Genomic DNA, 20,644 nt, shown 5'->3' with positions numbered 1-20,644 from the left:
ATTCGTATTTTAGTGAGGTATTTTCTAATAACAGAAATAGTTCTGTCAAATCAAAGTCACCTAAAAATAGCCAAAATGGGTCTTATACTTCTATGTGAACATGCACAAGGACAAGCAAAGCTTCACTTCAGAAACTCAGATATAAAACAATGTGGGATATAAAGCACCTCAAGGAGTGAGACTATCATGGTCTGCTGTAGTAATACCTCACTACAGAGTAGAAGAGAGAGTTAGTAAAAATTCCAAGTTTCAGAGTGTCATTCAGAAGTTTATTTCTACTTTGAATTGTACAAGGAATTTGAACAAGGTAAAAGTGACAGTCCTATTTAATAACCAGGAAAGGCTCAGTTGAAATTAGCAGCATCGACTTGCATACAAAAATTACCGTTAATATAAAATATTTCATTCATTCAAATAGCCACAGAATATTTACTTTATATTAGGCAAGGCACCATTCGTTTTAAAACAGACCATTACCACTCCTCATTCTACATGTCCAGACAGACTGTACACTTAAGCAATCTCTCCATCCTTGAGTTAATAATACAATATGACATTAAAAAGAACCTGAAGAAACCCAGGTTTCATGCTGGAGGGTTGTAAGTAATAAAACTTGAAAAAGCATCAAAGTTTTACTTTTTTTCCCTTTTGTGTATAGTTTCTTGTATTTTAAAATTAATCAGCAACAACAAAATATCACCTAAACTAAGTTCCACTAAGATGCTGTATATCAACTACTAAGAAACTTTATGTTAATAAGTCATCCTTTTATCAAGAGGAAATTTTTCCCCTTCATTAGTATTCAACAAAAGGCAATATCTAAAGCATAATTTTAAGCATTGGGTTTTTCTTTGTAAACAGGCAGCAATAATGCCCTCCAACTGAAAAAATTAACATTACCAACAGCAAATATTAAAGTGTCTGCTCTGGGCAGGATATTGTGCATGTCCCTTATCCTCGGAAAGCTTAAAGTCTTACAAAAATGAGATACATATAGATTCAAAATATAAAACATAATACGAGGCTACAAGCCAGCTGACCAATATTGAAAAGAGCACCAGAACCAGAACCTTCAAACTGCCTCCCTCTTCTTCACTAAGGGTTCCTCCTCTTGGACTACATGCTTCTGCCCTGTTTTACTTGTTCACTTCCTGCTCTCTTTAGGCCCAAATAACCACCTTTCCTATTTGTTTCTTTCCCCAGCCCAGTTTTCCTTTTACTTTGAAATAATTTCAGATTTACAAAAAAAAAAAATTACATAGTATAAAGAATTTCCATATATCTTCATTCAGGTTGCTCAAATGTTAATATTTTACACTTCTGCCTTATCTTTCTCTACATACACAGGGTGGGGGCCAAAGTAGGTTTACAGTTGTGAGTATGCAAAACAGTTTATTCTTATATTATATTACTTATTAATTATTGTATTATTTTTCCCTATGAACAACATAAACCCACTTTTACCCCACCCTATAAATATACATCCACACATATATTTGCTATATATTTATGTACATGCATATGTATATTTGTGTCTCCTGAAACTTCCTATGCTGAAATTCTAACCTCCTAATGTGATGGTGTGTGGAGGTGGGATATTCTGGAAGGGGATTAGGTTATCGGTGTGGATCCTTAGGAATGGACTAGTGCTCTCATAAAAGAGACCCAAGGGGGTTCTCTTGCCTCTTCTACCCTGTGAGGGCACAGCACGATGACCATTCATGAACCAGGAAGCAGGCCCCAACTGGATCTGTTGGTACCTGGATCTTGGACTTCCTAGCCTCCAGAACTGTGAGAAATAAATGTTTGTTAAGCTGCCCAGCCATCCAATTTATTACATTCTAATTATAGCAGCCCAAATGAACTAAGGCACATATACACCTACGTATACAAACATATATGAATTATTAACAGTGGTATTTTTAAGTTTTGAGAAAAACTTAAGCTAAATGCCCCTTTATCCCTCAACACATTAAAGTGTATTTTCTAAAAACAATATTCTCTTACACAACCACAGTAAATTATTGAAATCAGGAAATTAACATGATATAATCCTATTACCTAGTTTATACATTTCATTTATATTTCACCAATTGTCCCACTAATGTCCCTTACAGCAGTAAATATAATCATTACATATACTTTTATATACTTACATAACTGTTGCTATAAAGGGTATTAAGTGGGACAAACAGTAATTTTTATTATTTAAATTCATTAAAATGTAATAAATTCTTTTTTTCTGTCTGGGATCTGATTCTGGATGAAAACGGCATTTAGCTGTCATGTCTCTTTTTAATCTCCTATAATTTGAAATAGTTCTCTGATTTTCTATGGTGATCATAATTTCTGAATAGTAGAGGCCACTTATTTTTACAGAGTATTTCACAATTCGGGTTTCTTTGATGCTTTTCCACAATTAAATTTGGGTTATATATTTTTAGTAGGACCATAACAAAAGTAATGTTATATCCTTCTCTTACCATATCACAAGTTAAATGATACCCATTTGTCCCATGAGTGCTGATGTTTAACTTTGATCACTTGATCAAGAGGACTGTCTGCCAGGTTTCTCTAGTCAAATTACTGTTTTTTCCTTTTTTTAAATTAAAAAGTATGCTGTAGAATTTTGTATCTTATTTTTCATGAAATTTCCTCCCACTGGTTTTTATATCCATTGACTAACATTTGCCTGAAACATTATTACTATGGTGGTTGCCAAATGCTGATTTTTAAAGTGCATCATTCCACTGACATTTATAAGATGGAAATCTACTATAAGGAAAAGTGTACCCTTCTCTTATCTGTCTGTGTATCAATCATCCATCCATCCATCCATTTATATCAGTATGGACTCATGTGATTTATACTCTATGAGTTATCCATTACTCTCATTTAGACACTTAGACTCTCCAAGATTTGCTCAGTGGAGACCTCCTGTAAGCTGGCTCCTGAGGCCTTCTGTCATGACTACAACATGTTTCAGTCTTCAGTCACACTCTTATTTTCTGGTATAACACAATGTCCCAAGCTTATGTTAGTATTTTTCTAGCCTCGACCAGGAATCAACCATTTTTCTAGGGAGACCTGGTTCCTTTTATGAAAAATGGCATTTAACATCATGATCTAAATGCAAAGCATGCCCACTGCTACTGAGTCATTGCTTCTAGACCCTCTCAGAGAACTAAGTTAGGAAAGATGTATGTAATATATGTATGCCCATAAACACACAGACATGCATATCTATGTCTAATTATATCAATATATTAAAATCCATGAGTTCATACCAATACCTTTCTTGCATGCTTTTAAGATGACCCTATTCCCTATAATCAAAACTCACTCATTCCCTTTGCCCTTCCTTAAAGGCATCTCTGCTCAGGGCTAATTCCTTCATTCCTATTCCGGGAATGAAGGTCTGACCTACTGCCAAATTTCTAGGGAAATGGTTCTCAAACTGCTGCACTTTAGAGTTAACTAGATGTTTTTGTAACCAAGGATAATTCATGAGTGATTGTTATGTGCAGCCAGACTGAGAACCACTACCACGAGAGTTTCCTGTTTGTCTTGCTGCTTCTGGGCCACAGAGAGGGAGGAGAGAAGACACAGATGCTAACAGTTGCATCTCTGGGGTTAAACATATAAAATGTATATGCTGATTCAAGGCCTTCCAATCAGTGCATTCAGACTTGCTGGTGCCTTAAGATTACCTCATTTAAGAACATCCTAAAGTAGTTACACACTCCCAAATTATTAGTTTGTTGAATTAAAATTAAATTCTAGACTACCAAACAAATATTTTACAAATCCCTTACTTTGTCTTTGTATCATCTATACATTTTTAATTTTGTGAAAATAGAAAAGAAGCAGAGAATCTTTATTAGCTGTATTCATTTTTGCATTTTCAATGCTTGCTCACCTCCTAACTACCCCAGAGGATGGGGGTAGGGAGTTCACTGTTGACTGCTCTCCCAACTTTCTCATTTTGAAAGACATAAACATTTTTAAACAGCAACAGCATGCAAGGAGAATAGTCTTTGGTACTACAACTAAAAACTGAGAGGAATAAAAAGACTAGTGTAAAAGGAAATATACCACTCTGCAGAGGAAGATGAAAATAATACGTAAGAGAAGGGGTAGGAATCAAGAGAGTCAGGAAACAGCTGGACTACTTAGTTATGACACAACAGTGAAGCATATAAACACAGGGGTACATTACTAGCAATTCTCAATATCCACTGGTTAGAAAACAGTGATTTAACACACTGAAGAAAAAAAAACATTTAGAATATTGTTTAGATGCTAATAAATATCTCTAGTTTTAAATACTTCATACCTACCCACTAAAAGTAAACCAACACTACTTTTTCTTCAAAAGACATTACTAAAAGTCTATGTTTTATAATATATCTAAATTAACTTTTTAAAAAAAACAATTGGCAGTTCAAATTTTCCAGTCATTCAGATAACTTTTCCTTCCTCACGTCCAATAGTCTATAAAGTTTTACTGTATGGAAACTTATCACACTCTCGTCTTTTCTAAGACACCAAATCTTCATAAAATATCTTCCCTAGCTAAGAACTAAAACGCCAAATTGAAAAAACTCAGCCTTGGTTAGGGAATGTCATCTACACTTGGGGAATCCTAGAAAGAGTTATATAAACTCTGACTGTTAAGCAGGAGAGTTTCTCCTAAAATCCACTATCCCTGACAGCTGTTACACTTCCCAGCTGTTGTATTAACAGCTGACAAGGACAAGCTTTCAATGTTAGAAGAAACAGGATTCCACAGAAAATGTTTTGCCTCCAATTATAATTCCTCATGGTTTTTACATTTATATGTTCTTATTATTTTACAACGCTAGAGAATGTTTTAGCATGTGTGGGGTTTACTGTTAATTATGAGAAATGGAAGGTAGTGAATAACTACTCTGAAATAATGCTTTCTTCTATACCATATCATTCCACAGCATGAGACCTTTTTCTCTTAAATTCTGACTCACACTGCTTCTGAAATCCAGATGGGGACAAGTTTATCAATTTGAAATCTGACATACCGACAACTCATAAAAAGATTCCTCTGTGTCACTTATGACTGTTGGCAGAACAAGCTTGAAAATGAACCTTTCCCCTACTTCCCATGACCCTACAGTAGCTAGAAGCTGTGAAGTCCATTTTTATTTACAAGGATTAGAATATGGTTTCAAGGGAACTATAAGCCCTTAAGCTTCCCAAACAAAGGATATGTATATGTATATGTATATGTATATGTATATGTATATGTATATGTATAGAGAATACATAGCTTACTGAAGAAATCACAACTTCCAAGGTACACAAAGACCTGTAATTCCTCATATCACTTCAAGTGCATGTCTAAAATGGTTACGATCAGTAGATTTATAAAGGGCATGGGATTATATAAAAATTTTACACAACTGGTCAACAGAAGCTACTAAAGAGAGAAATTTCTAACATAAAGCTCAACAATACCAGCAGTGCCCCTTTATGTTCAAAATATTCAAAAGTATTCAAGTTATCAGCAGGAAAAAAATACTGGTCCTAAATACTATTAAGCTATATTCAATTAATTCTAATCTGCACATTACCTTTCGAGTTTGCATTTTCTCCGTTCTCCTTCGAAAGGCAACATAAGGGTCGTTGTTAGTAGAGCCATCTCTTTTCTCCTGTTTTATCTGAGGAATGAGGGACGGCCCCCTGCAGTTTTTACGCTTTCTCACCCAGTAGTCATATACTGCTTTAATAAGGTAATCATCTTCATTTAGCAGCAGTTTTGCTTCTTGAAGTGTTACAAGCTAAATTTAAAAAAAGAAACACATAATATCTACTATAATGTTTGAAAAAGAAAAATCAAAAAAGTTAAACTATACCTATGGAAAAAATGTGATTAAGTCTAACAATTATGATCAGGTATCCTGATAGCAGTAAACAAAATTCAATTCAACCAAACAAAAGATTTATTATTAAGGAGCTTTATCAGAAAATTTACATTCTGCTCTGAGAGGTAGTGAGTACTACCACTTAAAACTTAGTAATACTGGATGAATGACAGTTGGGAAGACTACAACCAATTTGTGCCTCAGATAAATCTTGGACTGGAAGACATCAGAGGTTCTTCAAAAAGATTTTTAAAATATATTTTATTGATTATGCTATTACAGTCGTCTCATTTCCCCCCTTCCTTCTATCCTGCACACTCCCTCACCCACATCCCTCCCCTTTAGTTAATTTCCATGTGTCATACTTACAAGTTCTTTAGCTTCTACATTTCCCATACTATTCTTAGCCTCCTCCCTATTTTCTACCAACCAACTATGCCATTTATTCTCTGTATCTTTCCCCCCCCCCGCTCTTCCTCCCACTCCCTTGTTGCTAATCCTCCACGTGATCTCCATTTTTGTGATTCTGTTTCTGTTCCAACTGTTTGCTTAGTTTGTTTTTGTTTTTCAGGTTTGGTTGTTGATAATTGTGAGTTTGCTGTCATTTTATTGTTCATAGTTTTTGATCTTTTTTAATTTCTTAGATAAGTCCCTTCAACATTCCACATAAGGGGTTGGTGATGATGAACTCCTTGAACTTGACCTTATCTGGGAAGCACTTTATCTGCTCCTCCATTCTAAATGAAAGCTTTGCTGGATAGAGCAATCTTGGATATAGGTCCTTGCCTTTCATGACTTGGAATACTTCTTTCCAGTCCCTTCTTGCCTGTAAGGTCTCTTTTGAGAAATCAGCTGACAGTCTGATGGGAACTCCTTGGTAGATGACTGTCTCCTTAACTCTTGTTGCTTCTAGGATTCTCTCCTTCATTTTAATCTTGGCTAATGTGCCTAATTATGATGTGCCTTGGTGTGTTCCTCCTTGGGTACAACTTCTTTGGGACTCTCTGAGCTTCCTGAACTTCCTGGAAGTCTATTTCCTTTGCCAGACTGGGGAAGTTCTCCTTTATTATTTGTTCAGATAAGTGTTCCACTTGTGGCTTTTCCTCTTCCCTTTCTGGTACCCCTATAATTTGGATGTTGGAACCTTTAAAGATGTCCTGGAGGGTTCCTAAGCCTCTCCTCATTTTTTTGAATTCTTGTTTCTCCATTCTTTTCTGATTGGATGTTTCTTTCTTCTTTCTGGTCCACTCCATTGATTTGAGTCCCAGTTTCCTTCCCATCAATATTGGTTGCCTATTCATTTTCCTTTATTTCATTTAGTGTAGCCTTAATTTTTTCATCTAAGTTGTGACCAAATTCAACCAATTATGTGAGCATCCTGATTATCAGTGTTGTGAACTGTGCATCTGATAGATTGGCTATCCCTTCATCGCTTATTTTTTTCTGGAGCTTTGATTTGTTCGGGCCTTTTTTTTTTGTCTTGACGGGCCTGTTACATGGTGAGGGGTGGAGCCTTAGGTGTTCACCAGGGCTGGGTTGTGACACAGGATGTGGGGGCGGGGTCAGAGAGGGAATAATGGCTCTTGCTCTTTCAGTCCCTTCTGCTGCTTCCCCCAAACAAATTGGGCCTTCTGGTGCTGATTCCCTTGGGGTGGGCTTGTGTACATCCTGGGACCCTGTGGGTCTCTCCAATGAACTCTCCTGTGAAACTGGGAGTTTCTCCCAGCAGCTCATCCCCCACACCTGTTTTCAGTCGGTGTTTTGAGGTTTTTATTGCCCCGCACTGGGACCCTGGGTTGTGTGGTTTGTCTTGCTCCCCGGTTTTGCCCGGTTTAAGTGTGTGCGAATGTGGGGCTGTTCGGTACACCAGCCACCTTGCACACTGTGCCCCTCCACAATCTGCTGCCTTGCTGGGTCCACCAGCCGCTACCTGTGCACCTAGGGTCCACCAGCCACTGCTTTTTTTTTTTGCCCCAACCCCTCTCTGCCCTGCTGCCTGACTCTGCCCCGCCTACTGGTCTGGATGAACGTGTCTACTTCTAACTCCCTGGTTGTTGGACTTCCATACAGTTCAATTTTTTGTCAGTTCTGGTTCTTTTTTTTTTGTTTCTAAATTGTTGTTATCCTTATTTTGGTTGTATGAAGAGGCACAGTGTGTCTACCTATGCCTCCATCTTGGTTGGAATTCTCAGAGGTCTTTCAAAAGCCTGATATTCTATATACGATTCTACGCATTTGAGGATCTACTAGTTTTTAATAGTCTCCTAACTCTTTTCTGTGTTTTTGTTTATCAACAGAAACTAGAAGATACAGGTTTCCTTTTATCTCTCTTCAAAATAAATGATAAACACAGAGTGAGGCAAAGGTAGTTTAGAGTGTATGGAGTGCAGTTTAGAGTTTATTTGTAGGGAAAATGATACAAGAATAAACTGTTCAGTGTACTCATAACTGTAAGCCTACTTTTGCCTCACCCTGTATGCTCTAATTTATTGCAACTAAATATATAGTGCTCGTTTTGAAATTGTAAAACAACAAACTGTTAGCATGTTTCCAGAAATTTCAACACAACTTTCAATTTCTGGTACCAATTACATATAAAAGCAATTCCTCTGCCCAAGCTGATTATGTACTAAAGTCTTTTTTCTCAACACTCATTCTGCTAATGCCACTGTCACATCTGCTATGTGACAGCATCCTGGAAGTTTTCCTCTAGGAGCTCTGACATTGGTATCTCAGGGATCTGCTCATTTATCAATGCAGCCAGTATAATACAAACATATTTCAAACTAACATTTGTAAAAATTTCCTTGGTCGCATCTGTTTCCTTGCTCTTTGTGAAAATTGGATAGAACAATCAATTTCAGAATGGATTTGGGGTTACATATATCCATTTACAGTAAACTTTAATAAAGATCATAGAGGAGTTTTAGGGCTGCAAAGCCTCAATGAAATAATATTAACTCAATTTTTTAACTTGTTATCAATTTAGAGATTAAGATTAGTTTCAAAACAGGTTGTGATAGCTCCAAAAATGTTTCCCTAAAACTCAAAAGATGAAGGGAAAATTTTCTCACTCAAATTATAAGATCAACACATGAATTGACCTATTGGGTTTTATGAAGTCATCTGAAGAAGGCATGACTCACCAAATAAATTTCTCGTATGATCTGACTTACACTGGTATAACTCCATGGAATAAATGCAATGATCATTTGGACTTCCAGTCCTATGACAGTGATTACTAGGGCTAATTAGTTGATTTCTTGTATAATTTTGTTGCCAAGATAGTTTAACCACAGAAGGAGAATACACTGATAATGAAAACTCAAGTATTCTACTTTACGCAACAGTTACATTTAGTGCATTAAAATTATAAGTGGTCATTCTTCAGTTTATTCACTGTCTCAGCTTAACATCATTTGAAAGCTGAGAAATTTGTTCTTTCAAGTTGGTTGGTCAGAGCCTGGAATGAGACCAAGACAAAAGAATCAATATTTCCAAGCATCAACTTTATTATTTTTAAAAAATAATTTATTTAAGGGGAGAGGCGGTGGAAGCAAGGGAGGGAGGTGGGTTTGACTGGGATGGGGGGTAGTGGTCAGGGGTAAATGCAGACAACTTTAATTGAACAACAAGAAAATAATTTTTTAAAAAAAGAATAGTATGGGAAATGGAGAAGCCAAAGACCTGGGGGTTGGGGAGAGAATGCTGTTGGGATTGGGGTGCAGGGTAGAGGGGGATAAATGAGAGAAAAAATGGGACAACTATAATAATATAATCAGTAAAATATTCTTAAATAAAGAATTTATTCTTAGAAAGAGAGAAATATCTGTATGAGAAAGAAGTATTTGTTGGCTGCCTCTACAAATACACCAACTGGGGACCAACCCAGCAACCCTAGGCATGTGCCCTGAATGGAACTGCACTGGTGACCTCTCACCTTGTGGGATGAAGTCCAACCAACTGAGCTGCCCAACGAACTGAGCCATGCAATTAGGGTTCCAAATGTGTACTTTAATGGGACACTTTCCTACTGTTATTTTAAGTTATCTGGAACGGTGACATATGCCCCCGAAGGCTACAAGGACAGTGGTACAATACGAATCAAGCTTTGGCCCTGGTAGGTATAGCGCAGTGGATTGAGCAAGGGCCTGTGAACCAAAGGGTCACAGGTTTGATTCCCAGTGTAGGGTACATGCCTGTGTTGCAGGCCAGGTCCCCAGTAGGGGGCATGTGAGAGGCAACCACACATTGATGCTTCTCTCCGTCTTTCTTCTTCCCTTCCCTTCTCTCTTAAAAATGAATAAAATCTTTAAAAAAAGAAAAAAAAGAATCAAGCTTTGTGGATCTAATAAAATTTCACCTTGCGCTGACAGCACCATAGCATCACTATTAGCTCTCATGTACTGTTCCAGGGCCAAGGGAAACAACGGTGTGATTACACTACATGTGCTGTAGTTGTTTGGTCATTCTGCTTCTGATAAAATTTTACAACCTTTACTAATTAAGTTAAAAATTTAATCTAATATTAGAGTAGGAAGGATGAGATTCTTTCTTTTTTTTTAAGACTTTTTGCTGTGTGTGTGTGTGTGTGTTGCCTGTGTGCATACTGAATCTCAGTGGAAAACTGTACTTTTTTAAAAAAATATTTTATTTATTTATCTTTAGAGGGGAAGGGAAGGAGAGAGGAAGAGAAACATCAATGTATGGTTGCTTCTCGTGCATCCCCTGCTGGGAACTGGCCCCTGCTGGGAACTGGCCTACAACCCAGGCACGTGCCCTGACTGGGAATCGAACCGTGATTGTCTGGTTCACAGGCTCGCGCTCAATCCACTGAGCTACACCAGCCAGGGTGGATGGGATTCTTTCTATCAACCTGTAGAGCAGTAGTGAGTTTCTTATATAACAATAATATCAAAATAACACTGCTTCCAAGCCCTGGCTGGTATAGCTCAGTGGATTGAGCGGGGGCCTTCGAACCACATGATTGCGGTTTGATTCCCAGTCAGGGCACGTGCCTGAGTTGCAGGCCAGTTCCCAGCAGCAGACGCATGAGAGGCAACCATACATTGACATTTCTCTCCTTTCCTTCCTCTCTAAAGATAAATAAATAAAATCTTTAAAAAATGTGGTCTTTAAAAAAATTTAAAAAAAAATAACACTGCTTCCTATCCTCTTACAGTGGATATTAGGGGATTAAAACACTGCCTCAGATTTTCTTCTTTGGTGCTTCTTGCTCCTGCTAGAAATATTCTTCTGGCTGGTTGTTAAGTATCCTTTTTGTATCTCAGCTCATAAGAATTCAATACACAATTTACAGTTAAATATCCTGATATTTCTTTCCATTGTTAACTGTATTTTGTTAGTTAACTGCTGTTTTTATGTTGTTATCCAGCATAATTTTTTTATTGAATAATCTTGGTTTTAATCGTTCTATAAATTGTCTGTAGCTATTTTAAGGCAACTGGTTATCACTGTATCACCATGATCAAGGTGACAGCATCAATCTGAGTAGGCAAGAACTATGTGCAGATAAAGTAGTCCCAAATTATGTCACGTGATTAAAAACCTACAAAATTAGAATTCTACTACTTTTAAACCTTAGAAAAAGTTCTGCCATTCATTTAGCACTTTGTCAACTAGAAAGTAGTAGGAGCCAGTATTTAACTGACAAAGCATCTGGGGTAAGTTTACTACCCCCAAGGCAGTTCTGAGTTGTTTGATTTACTTAACTTTGGGGGCTTGGGGATGGGGAAACTAAAAATTATCCAACCATATGGCCTTTTCTTCTAGACTGCTACTAGCTTCAACAGGACAAAGATCATTTAGTGTGTTTATAAACAAAACTCATGGTCTGGCAATTTCAATAAATATATTTTTAGTATGCAAATGAATAAATTACATGTAAAAATTAATGTTTTCTATATATAAAATAGCCAATTAAGCAATAAGTAGTTAATAATTAATTACTAGCAACCCATCTTTGCATTATAGGTTGTGAACAAGTAAAAAAATAGTTTAAGATAAATCCACCACCTAATGAAACATTATAGCAAAAAAGGTAAAGATAAATACAAATTAAACAAGAAGAAAACAATGTAAGAGCTCTGGAACTGAGTTATTAGTGAACTAAGATGCAGGACAGAATCACAAGAACACTATCTGGGAGTGTCTGCAGAGGTAGCTTACCAGGCAAGAATAAATTCACAAGACAGATACCGAAGAAAAGGGCAATAAGTGAGATGCAGAGGAGCAATGGAAGAGGATGAAGACAACGATCAGTACAGGTGGAGGTTAACAGCATCCAATACTACAGGGATATTATTAAGCAGGATACAGGGTGAAAAGAGGTGCTTGGGTGACACAAGAAGGTCACTCACTGGTGGATCTTGTATAATTTCTATAAACTGAAATGGATCATGGTGGCTAATCTTCTGAAAGCTGTGATAGAAGAAGGAGAGACATAAGGTGGTAGTTTATTAAGAAAGACAGGGTCAACTATAGGGACCCATGACACATTTTTGGACAAAGAGAAAAAGATTGCAGAAATGAGAGGAGAGAGAACTGAAAACTGAACATTCAAGGAATATGAGCAAACAGGAGGAAGAGTTAGAATTAGAAACTTAGGGACTAAAGGAAAGGTATAAAAAACAGATGATTCTGAGTTTTACAAATCACTGGAGAGATAAAGAATAACATACCACAGCATCATCTGGAGTTGAAAGTAAATGAAGTTTTGGAAAGGTTCAAGTTGAGAAGTCTATGGAACATCTAGGTGGAAATGCCAAGAAGCAGTATGAAAAGAAAAAAAAAAAGAAGAAAATCCTAAAGGTATATGTGTTGTTACGCCTACAAAAAAGGCTTGCTGAGGTGATATCACCCCAACATGCTTAGGTTAAGAAGACCAAAAAGAGAATTTCAAGAAACCCTGATGTCTTCAGGAGTTGAATAAAAAAGTTAGCAAAAGAAAATTAGAAGGAATGGTCATTGAACATAATAAGAAAAACCAGAAGGGAATGATTTATATTCTAAAGATCAAAGATAATGACAGTCAAGAAATAAGAACAGATCAAATTAGACATAAGGAGGGGGACAGAAAATAATCACAGCATTTAGCAAAAGGAGTTTCCACTAATGACTTCATTACAGTAACCTCCACAAAATGATGCAGTCAAAAGCTTTGACCCAGTCTATCTTCTATGTCTTTCTTTCTCTACTAACCTAGTAAGTACTGGTTTAATGACAAACCTGATTCTTTGTCCTTGAATCTGGTACTATGCCAGCCTCCAGTAAGGAAAAATAAAGAAATTCATGAATCCACACAACAGGGACTGGGAATGAGGACAGCCTTTTGGTATCTTTAATCCTTGGTTCTATTAACAGGATTCTATTGATATTTGTTACTATGACAAAACCTCCACATTCATTCATTTCCACTGCTGAAAGCAAATGCATGCTCTCATGCTTTGAGTCTAGCCAGTTTATTTAGGGCCTAGAGAAGCTTGTCACTGAGCAAAGAGAACTCAAATAGGATAATGCTGATTATATGTGTATAGTTTATTGCATTGTTTCCATGCTTTGTTTATCCTGCCCCTACTAAGAAAATAAGCTCAGCAAGGTGAGAATTTCTGCCACTTCTGTTCACATGAGCACTAAACAAATACTACTGATTGAATGAAAGGAAGTAAATTACAGAAGGGTGAAGGCTTCTGACGATACAATTTCAGCCACCATGAATAATTTCTGAGCAATCATAGAAAACAGTAGAAATACCAAAAGACTGATCAAGCCTAAGAAAAACCTGAAACTATATCTGATGCCAGAGATCAAAATCCTAGAAAAACTGTAAGCATTGACTATAATGAATATCAATTTGATAATTAAACCAAATCTCCAATTAAAAAAAAACCCATTTTCTCAAAAAGTCAGTTAACTTGCCCTGGCTGGTGTAGCTCAGTGGATTGAGCGCGGGTCTGAGAACCAAAGGATCGTGGTTCAATTCCCAGTCAGGGCACATGCCTGGGCTGCAGGCCAGTTCCCAGCAGGGGCCGATGAGAAGCAACCAAACACTGATATTTCTCTCCCTTTCTCCTTCCCTCCCCTTCTAAAGATAAATAAATAAAAATATTTTTTAAAAAAAGTCAGCTAACTTGAATTGTACAAAATTCAGTTTTTAATGTATTTCTTTTGGAAGTACACTAAATACTACTTTCTGTCAAAAATAACTTTACAATGCAAAAGGTTTTAGAAATGTTCTGAAAGCTGGTAAAGCCTCTGGAATTCAAAGGATTTAGGTTAGGAGGTGAGGACGATTAATAGATTTGCTTGGGTCAAGTAGTGAAAAGTTTTAATAGTCTATTTTCAAAAGTTTGTATCTGTAACTTCTTACTACATTAGTAATAGCATATTAATATGTCATACAGGCATACCAACAATTATATTTTTTATTGTTGTTCAAGTATTCTTTCTCCATTTGCCCCTCTGCACTCTTCCCCCCACCCTCAATCCTACTCCCCTTTATCTTTGTCCATGGGTCCTTTATACATGTTCCCTAATGACCCTTCCCTTCCCCCCCTACCCGTTATCCCCCTTCCCCCTCCCCTCTGGTTATTGTCAGTTTGTTCTTTATTTCAGTGTCTCTGGTTATATTTTGCCTGTTTGTTTTATTGATTAGGTTCCACTTATAGGTGAGATCATATTGTATTTGTCTTTCACCGCCTGGCTTGTTTCACTTAGCATAATGCTCTCCAGATCCATCCATGCTGCCATGAAGGGTAGTAGCTTCTTTCTTTCTGCTTCATAGTATTCCGTTGTGTAAATGTACCATTCATTTTTTGATCCGTTCATTTACTGATGGGCACTTAAGTTGCTTCCAGTACTTGGCTTATTGTAAATTGTGCTGCTATGAACACTGGGGTGCATATGTTCTTTTGAATACGTATTTCAGGATTCTCAGGGTATAATCCCAGCAGTGGAATTGTCAGGTCAAAAGGCAGTTCCATTTTTAGTTTTCTGAGGAAATTTCATAGTTTTCCACAGCGGCTGTACCAGTCTGCATTCCCACCAACAATGTACTAGGGATCCCTTTTTCCTATAACCCCTCTAGCACTTGTTTATTGCTTTGTTTTGATGATCACTCTTGACTGCTGTGAAGCGGTATCTCACTGTGATTTTAATTTGTATTTCTCTGATGGCTATTGATGCTGAGCATCCTTTCATAGGTCTCTAGGCCTTCTGTATGTCCACCTTTGGAAAAGTGTTTGCCCATTTTTTAATTGGGTTGTCTGTCTTCCTGGAGTGGAGTCCTGTGAGTTCTTTGTATATTCTGGAAATCAAACCCTTGTCTGAAGTATCAATAGCAAATATATCTTCCCATATGGTCGGCTCCCCAACAATTATTTTTAAAGATAGTTTATTTTAAAAATCTAATTATCATATCAACACACACTCATTATAGTAAATTTGGAAACCAGAAAAACAAATAAAAAAACACAAAAGTCACCAATAATTCTATTACTTAAATATAACCATTGTTGGCTATTCCATTGGATTCTCTTGTTCTTTTATTCTATGCACTAATATACACGTAAAGGCTTTAAATAAACTTCAGAGTTTTCCACTTAAAAATTCTATATCCTGTTTCTGAAACCTAACATAAAATGGGCAATTTATTGTGGCATTAGATAGGATTCAAAATAATGATTTTAAATGGCTGTATGATATTCTACCATAAAGATAACTTATAAGTTATTCTGAACTTCACTGTTAAAAAATCTTTGATATTTTCACTACTTTTCGAGACAAATTCCTAGAGTTAGGATTACTAAATCAAAAGCTATAGAGACCCTATTATACCTAACATTTGCTGCCTAAATGCTTTCCATAAAGACTACATCATTTTAAATTTTCTATACCATATAAAGACTGTTTCACTAAAGAAAATGCATTATTACTTTGTAAATAATACTTCCTTCACTTAAAATTTTAATATATACATAAGTAAAATTAAAATACATTTAAAATAATTAAGAGTACCTTAATATAAATCTGAGCAACTGAACAAGATTTGGTATGAGCTATATGCATTAGAAAGACCTTACCAAGCAAATTTAGCTATTGAAGCACCAAAAACACAGCCCTATGAAAAGGAACAAGAAGGTATTATAATGTTGTAACTAGTATATATTAATATCCAAACAATAAAAAAGTCAGAACACTACTCTTCATACTCCCAAAGAAATTATGCTTAAGTATTCAGTTGAAGAAATATTGTAAATAAAACTTCTAGCATGTCAGAAAAAGAAATACAAAGACAGTAAAATGCAATATATATATATATATATATATATATGTCTAAAGAACATGTAAAATAAAGCTACTAATTGGATTAATTGTAAGACAAAAGACATTTTTAAAATGTACAGTACCTGATTAGAACTGGCTTTTTCAAGTCTGTCAATCATAATTTCAAATTGCAAAGGCTTAATTTCCATCTTTCTGTTAAGTCTATTTAACAAGGTCTCATCTTCTGAATCCATATCATAATCTGGTTGCTCATTGTCTAGATTGAAGGCTAGAAAAGGAAAGAAAAAGTTTTCAAACTGAAAAGAAAATATAGATATACAGTGTTTATATTTGACCACACAATACTCCTAACCTATAATGCATTTACCAAAGAGGAGCTCATGAGCAGACATCTAAAAATTTGTTTCAGAGACACAGGGAACAATGGAAACAATTAAAATTTTAATTCATATATAATTTAAAGTTTAATAAAAGCAATAACAATAATTTATTTTTTAAAAGTTCACAAATATATGCTAAAATATAAAATAGCAATTAAAAAAGATACATCTTTATTAACATGATAATTTGGTAGCATAATGAGAAGCTATGAAATAAAATTACCCCAATACAAAATATAATAGAAATGGCATTTCAAATCATTAAGGATAAAACAGATTATTTAAAGAAAGAGGGGGTCATGGGCAGCATAGTTTAGTTGGTTGGAGCATCATCTGTAAACAAGGAGGTTGAGGGTTCAATTCCTGGTCTGGGCACGAACGAGAGGCAACCAACTGACTGATGTTTCTTTCTCACATCGATGTTGCTCTCCCTCTCTCTAAAACCAATAAGCATGTTCTCAGGTGAGAAAAATAAGAAGTAAAGGAGGGAGATGGTACAACAGACTAATGTCAGACTAGTTATCTTAAAAAAAATTAAGTTTGATTCCTCATACTCTTAATACCAATACACGATATATTAAAAACCCCTTGTAGTAAAAAAATACATATATGAGAAGAAAATGCAAAGGGAAAATGTTGTATGGGCAGGTACTAGCTCAAAAATCATAAAACATTAAATAAATGCAAATGCAGTAACTACAGTATGTTTTACTCATCAAAAGTCTAAGGTCTAAAATTTGATGATAAACTGCAATAAATGGGGAAAGAGGCCTTCTTAAACACTGTGAGATGGTAATTTATAAACTGGTATTTGGTATTTAGTTCCTATGTCTAGAATTTTATCTAATAAACTTATACAGAGACAAAGACATATAAATAAGAGTATTAGATGTAACACTGTAAGAAATAAAAAATATAAAGCAATGAATTAGAGAAATAAATGATGGTTTGTACATAAACTGAATCCCCGAGAATGACAATGATGTATGTATACTTATATGAAATAAAACTAATCTTCATAAACAGTAAATGAAAAAAAGCTAAGGTACAGAATAGAGTATACAGTGCACTAAGTTATATTTTTAAAAGGGTAAGGAGTGTGAGTCTGTGTGTGTGTGTGTGTGTGTGTGCACAGAATATTTTAAAAGGATACTGGTACTACTTCTCCAACACCTAGAAGTGGAATGTTAAGTAGAAATTCAAGGACAGTAAAGAGAATTTAAAATTTCTTTTTTCCTTTTATACTGTCCCCTTTATTTTTAAATACAAAGCATTTTAAGATTTAAAAATGGAGGATTTTAAGCATGTATATGCATTCATTTTTAAAATATAAAGGAAGAAAACAAAAGGGCCACAAAGTATGTATTGAAATCACATGTCAAGATTTAGCACCAGGCAATGAACGAGAAACCAATCACCAAGAGGTGGTTTATTTAAAGGCTGCCTCCGTATCAGTGCATATACGAGTATCTCATGTCAATACTGTGTGAAATGTCCAGCCATTCTCAGATGCAGCATGACATTCTTAAAGGTAGTTTATAACACAGTAACGGATGTGTATATTTAGATAATATTAGTAAAATCAGCTCCCAACTACAGATAACACTGGTGGACACAAAATACTTAAAAGCAAAAATAACTTATTAGAAAGCAAATGACTGTATCTCAAAAATCTGAACTGTGGCTAAATTGTTTAATAAAATTGAACCACTATATAAAAACAAAAATAAATTTTAGTTAACACTTACAACCTTATATAGCATTTAATACGGGCCTAGCAGTGTTCAAAGTGCTTTATGCACACTAAATTATCACAATCACCCTAAGTCGTTGGTAGTATTTTATCCATAATGAGTCTTATATTCTAAAATCTATAAAAATTTTATTGTATTTAACCTGCATCACACAGCACAAAAAAAATGGTTTGTACATAAACTGAGGCAATGAGAATGATTAATAAATCAGAGAAGTTATAGCCATTCATAAAATAATGATATAGATTATTTTGTAAGTATGACTGATTCACTTAAAATGGTCCTGAAAATTAAATTTTCGTCCTTCTCTTGATATAGTTTTTATTACTGAAAATACCAGTAATTTACAAGTATGCTTTAAAAAAATTCAATCTGTGAATTCAATGACAAATAATGTAGACCCTTAAGCCATGTAGATCACTAAAAATTAATGTATAAAATTTTTATATACATTGAAGTACATAAAGTATATAAGGTGATGTTGCAGTTGTAAATTCACATAGTGACAGTCAATGATCTGCCTCTAGTCCACAGACTAACAAATAATAAAATCAGGTTATCTAATACAATTAGAAGACATTTTAGAGTAAGATAAGCTTAAAAATATTGAGCAGATGTACTGAATTTCAAAGTTAAACGCAAGTTTTTGAAAGTTCAAGGTCAAGGCTATATACGCAAATTTTGTACAACCATCTTTTACACACCTACCTATCTCACTCACCTCTTGTTCCTCCACCTCCCATCTCTGGTTCTATGTTCTTATTCTATTCTTACAAAAGGCAGTGCCCTAGCTTCTGAGGCAGGGGAAGGGGCAAGAAAAGCTAGGAAATAGTTAGAAAAATTAATAGTGAGAATTGATAGGTCTTACATTATGTTAAATCAGAACCAGGGCAAAGACTTGCACTAGCACTGTAAGCCTTCTGAGGCTATCATATTTCTCTTTTTATTCAAAAACTATACAAGAATTCAATTACACATTCAGGCATCCTATTGCTTCTGAACACCTATATGGTTTCATCTGTACCTCTCTTTATCAGAGATTACACTGATTATCGTCTCTATCAGACAAAAAACCCCCCAAATTTGTAAAGCAGTGATTGCTTTAGTTATACTTGTATACTCCCTGCACAGCACATAAAGAAAAAAAGGTGGGTAATAAAAGCTGCTGGATAGAAATTGTGTTCCTTAAATACAAGTGATTCTTTTACACTACAAGCAGAATATATTCCGTAAGCTTTTTAGTATCTCATTTTTGAAACCGAGAAAGCTTTTCCTGTTTAAAAAAAAAAACAACTTACACTTCCAGAAACAAGGCTGAATAAATATCTTTACATGAAAATTAGACCTTTCACTCATCTAGTATACCTAGGCAACTACTTTTCCTTGCAAATGGTAGAAGACTGAAGACTTAATCTGTAAAGGTGAATCCAGAGAGCCAGTGGACTCCAAAGTCAAGGCATGCTGAAGGAGAGTATGAGGCTCCATACCAAAAATGATTAAGTAAAAGTCTACAGATTGAAACATGGACTCTCCTACAACCCCATTCCCATTCCCCAACTCAGCTATAAAAATAAAAACAGACAGCTACTCAGGAATGAGACTGAATTCTTTTGGGGGGAAAACTGAACAATCCCCCCAAACACCATAAGATAAATGACCTTACTCAAATATAGACAGTCAAGTAATCCAAATATTTGAGAAAAGACAGCAAAAGAAACAAAAATGGGGGGGGGAATCCCAGGAAACAATGTAATGGGAAGGAAAAAGATCTTCACAGAGATAGTACTGCATCCATGAAACAAGAACAGAAATGGAATACTATATTTAAAATAAAACACTTAGCATTGGCCAGTGTGGCTCAGAGGCTTGGAGCATGGACCTGTAACCAAAAGATTGTGAGTTTGATTCCAGTCAGAGAACGTGCCTAGGTTGTGGGTTCAATTCCCAGTCCAGTTGCATACTATTCCCAGTCATGTGTGTATGAGAGGCAACTGTTCAGTATTTCTCTCTCCTTTCCTCACTCTAAAAGCAATGAAGAAATGTCCTCAGATGACAATTTTAAAAAAAAGCCCACCCCATTTAGGTATCAAAGAATTTAAAAAATTTAATACATATATATTTATTTTTTTATTTTTAGAGAAAGCAGAAGGGAGAAAGAGAGGGAGAGAAACATCAATGTGTGGTTGCCTCTCACATGCCCCCTCCAGGACCTGGCCCACAACGCAGGCATGTGCCCTGACTGGGAATCAAAGTGGTGACCCTGTGGCAGGCCAGCACTCAATCCACTGAGCTACACCAGCTAGGG

The 20,644-nt window shown here is 35.7% G+C and overlaps 1 protein-coding gene across 3 annotated transcripts in view; it reads right to left on the bottom strand.

Moving 5' to 3' along the window:
- Positions 1–20,644, bottom strand: part of EPC2 (enhancer of polycomb 2) — a 117,484-nt gene that overhangs the window by 23,070 nt on the left and 73,770 nt on the right. For all 3 annotated transcript variants that reach the window (XM_037027780.1, XM_037027781.1, XM_037027782.1), the window contains exons 3-4: positions 16,328–16,473; positions 5,610–5,816 (exon numbers count right to left, since the gene is read on the bottom strand). In XM_037027780.1, the coding sequence (XP_036883675.1) occupies positions 5,610–5,816; positions 16,328–16,473 (353 nt within the window). The remainder of the gene's footprint in view (positions 1–5,609; positions 5,817–16,327; positions 16,474–20,644) is intronic.

This window comes from Sturnira hondurensis, unplaced genomic scaffold (assembly GCF_014824575.4).
Source record: "Sturnira hondurensis isolate 20B ecotype Veracruz unplaced genomic scaffold, ASM1482457v3 Scaffold0019428, whole genome shotgun sequence".
NCBI classification, from domain to species: domain Eukaryota; kingdom Metazoa; phylum Chordata; class Mammalia; order Chiroptera; family Phyllostomidae; genus Sturnira; species Sturnira hondurensis.
The sequence above is the reverse complement of the archived record's forward strand: the minus strand, read 5'-3'. Positions and strand labels throughout refer to the sequence as shown.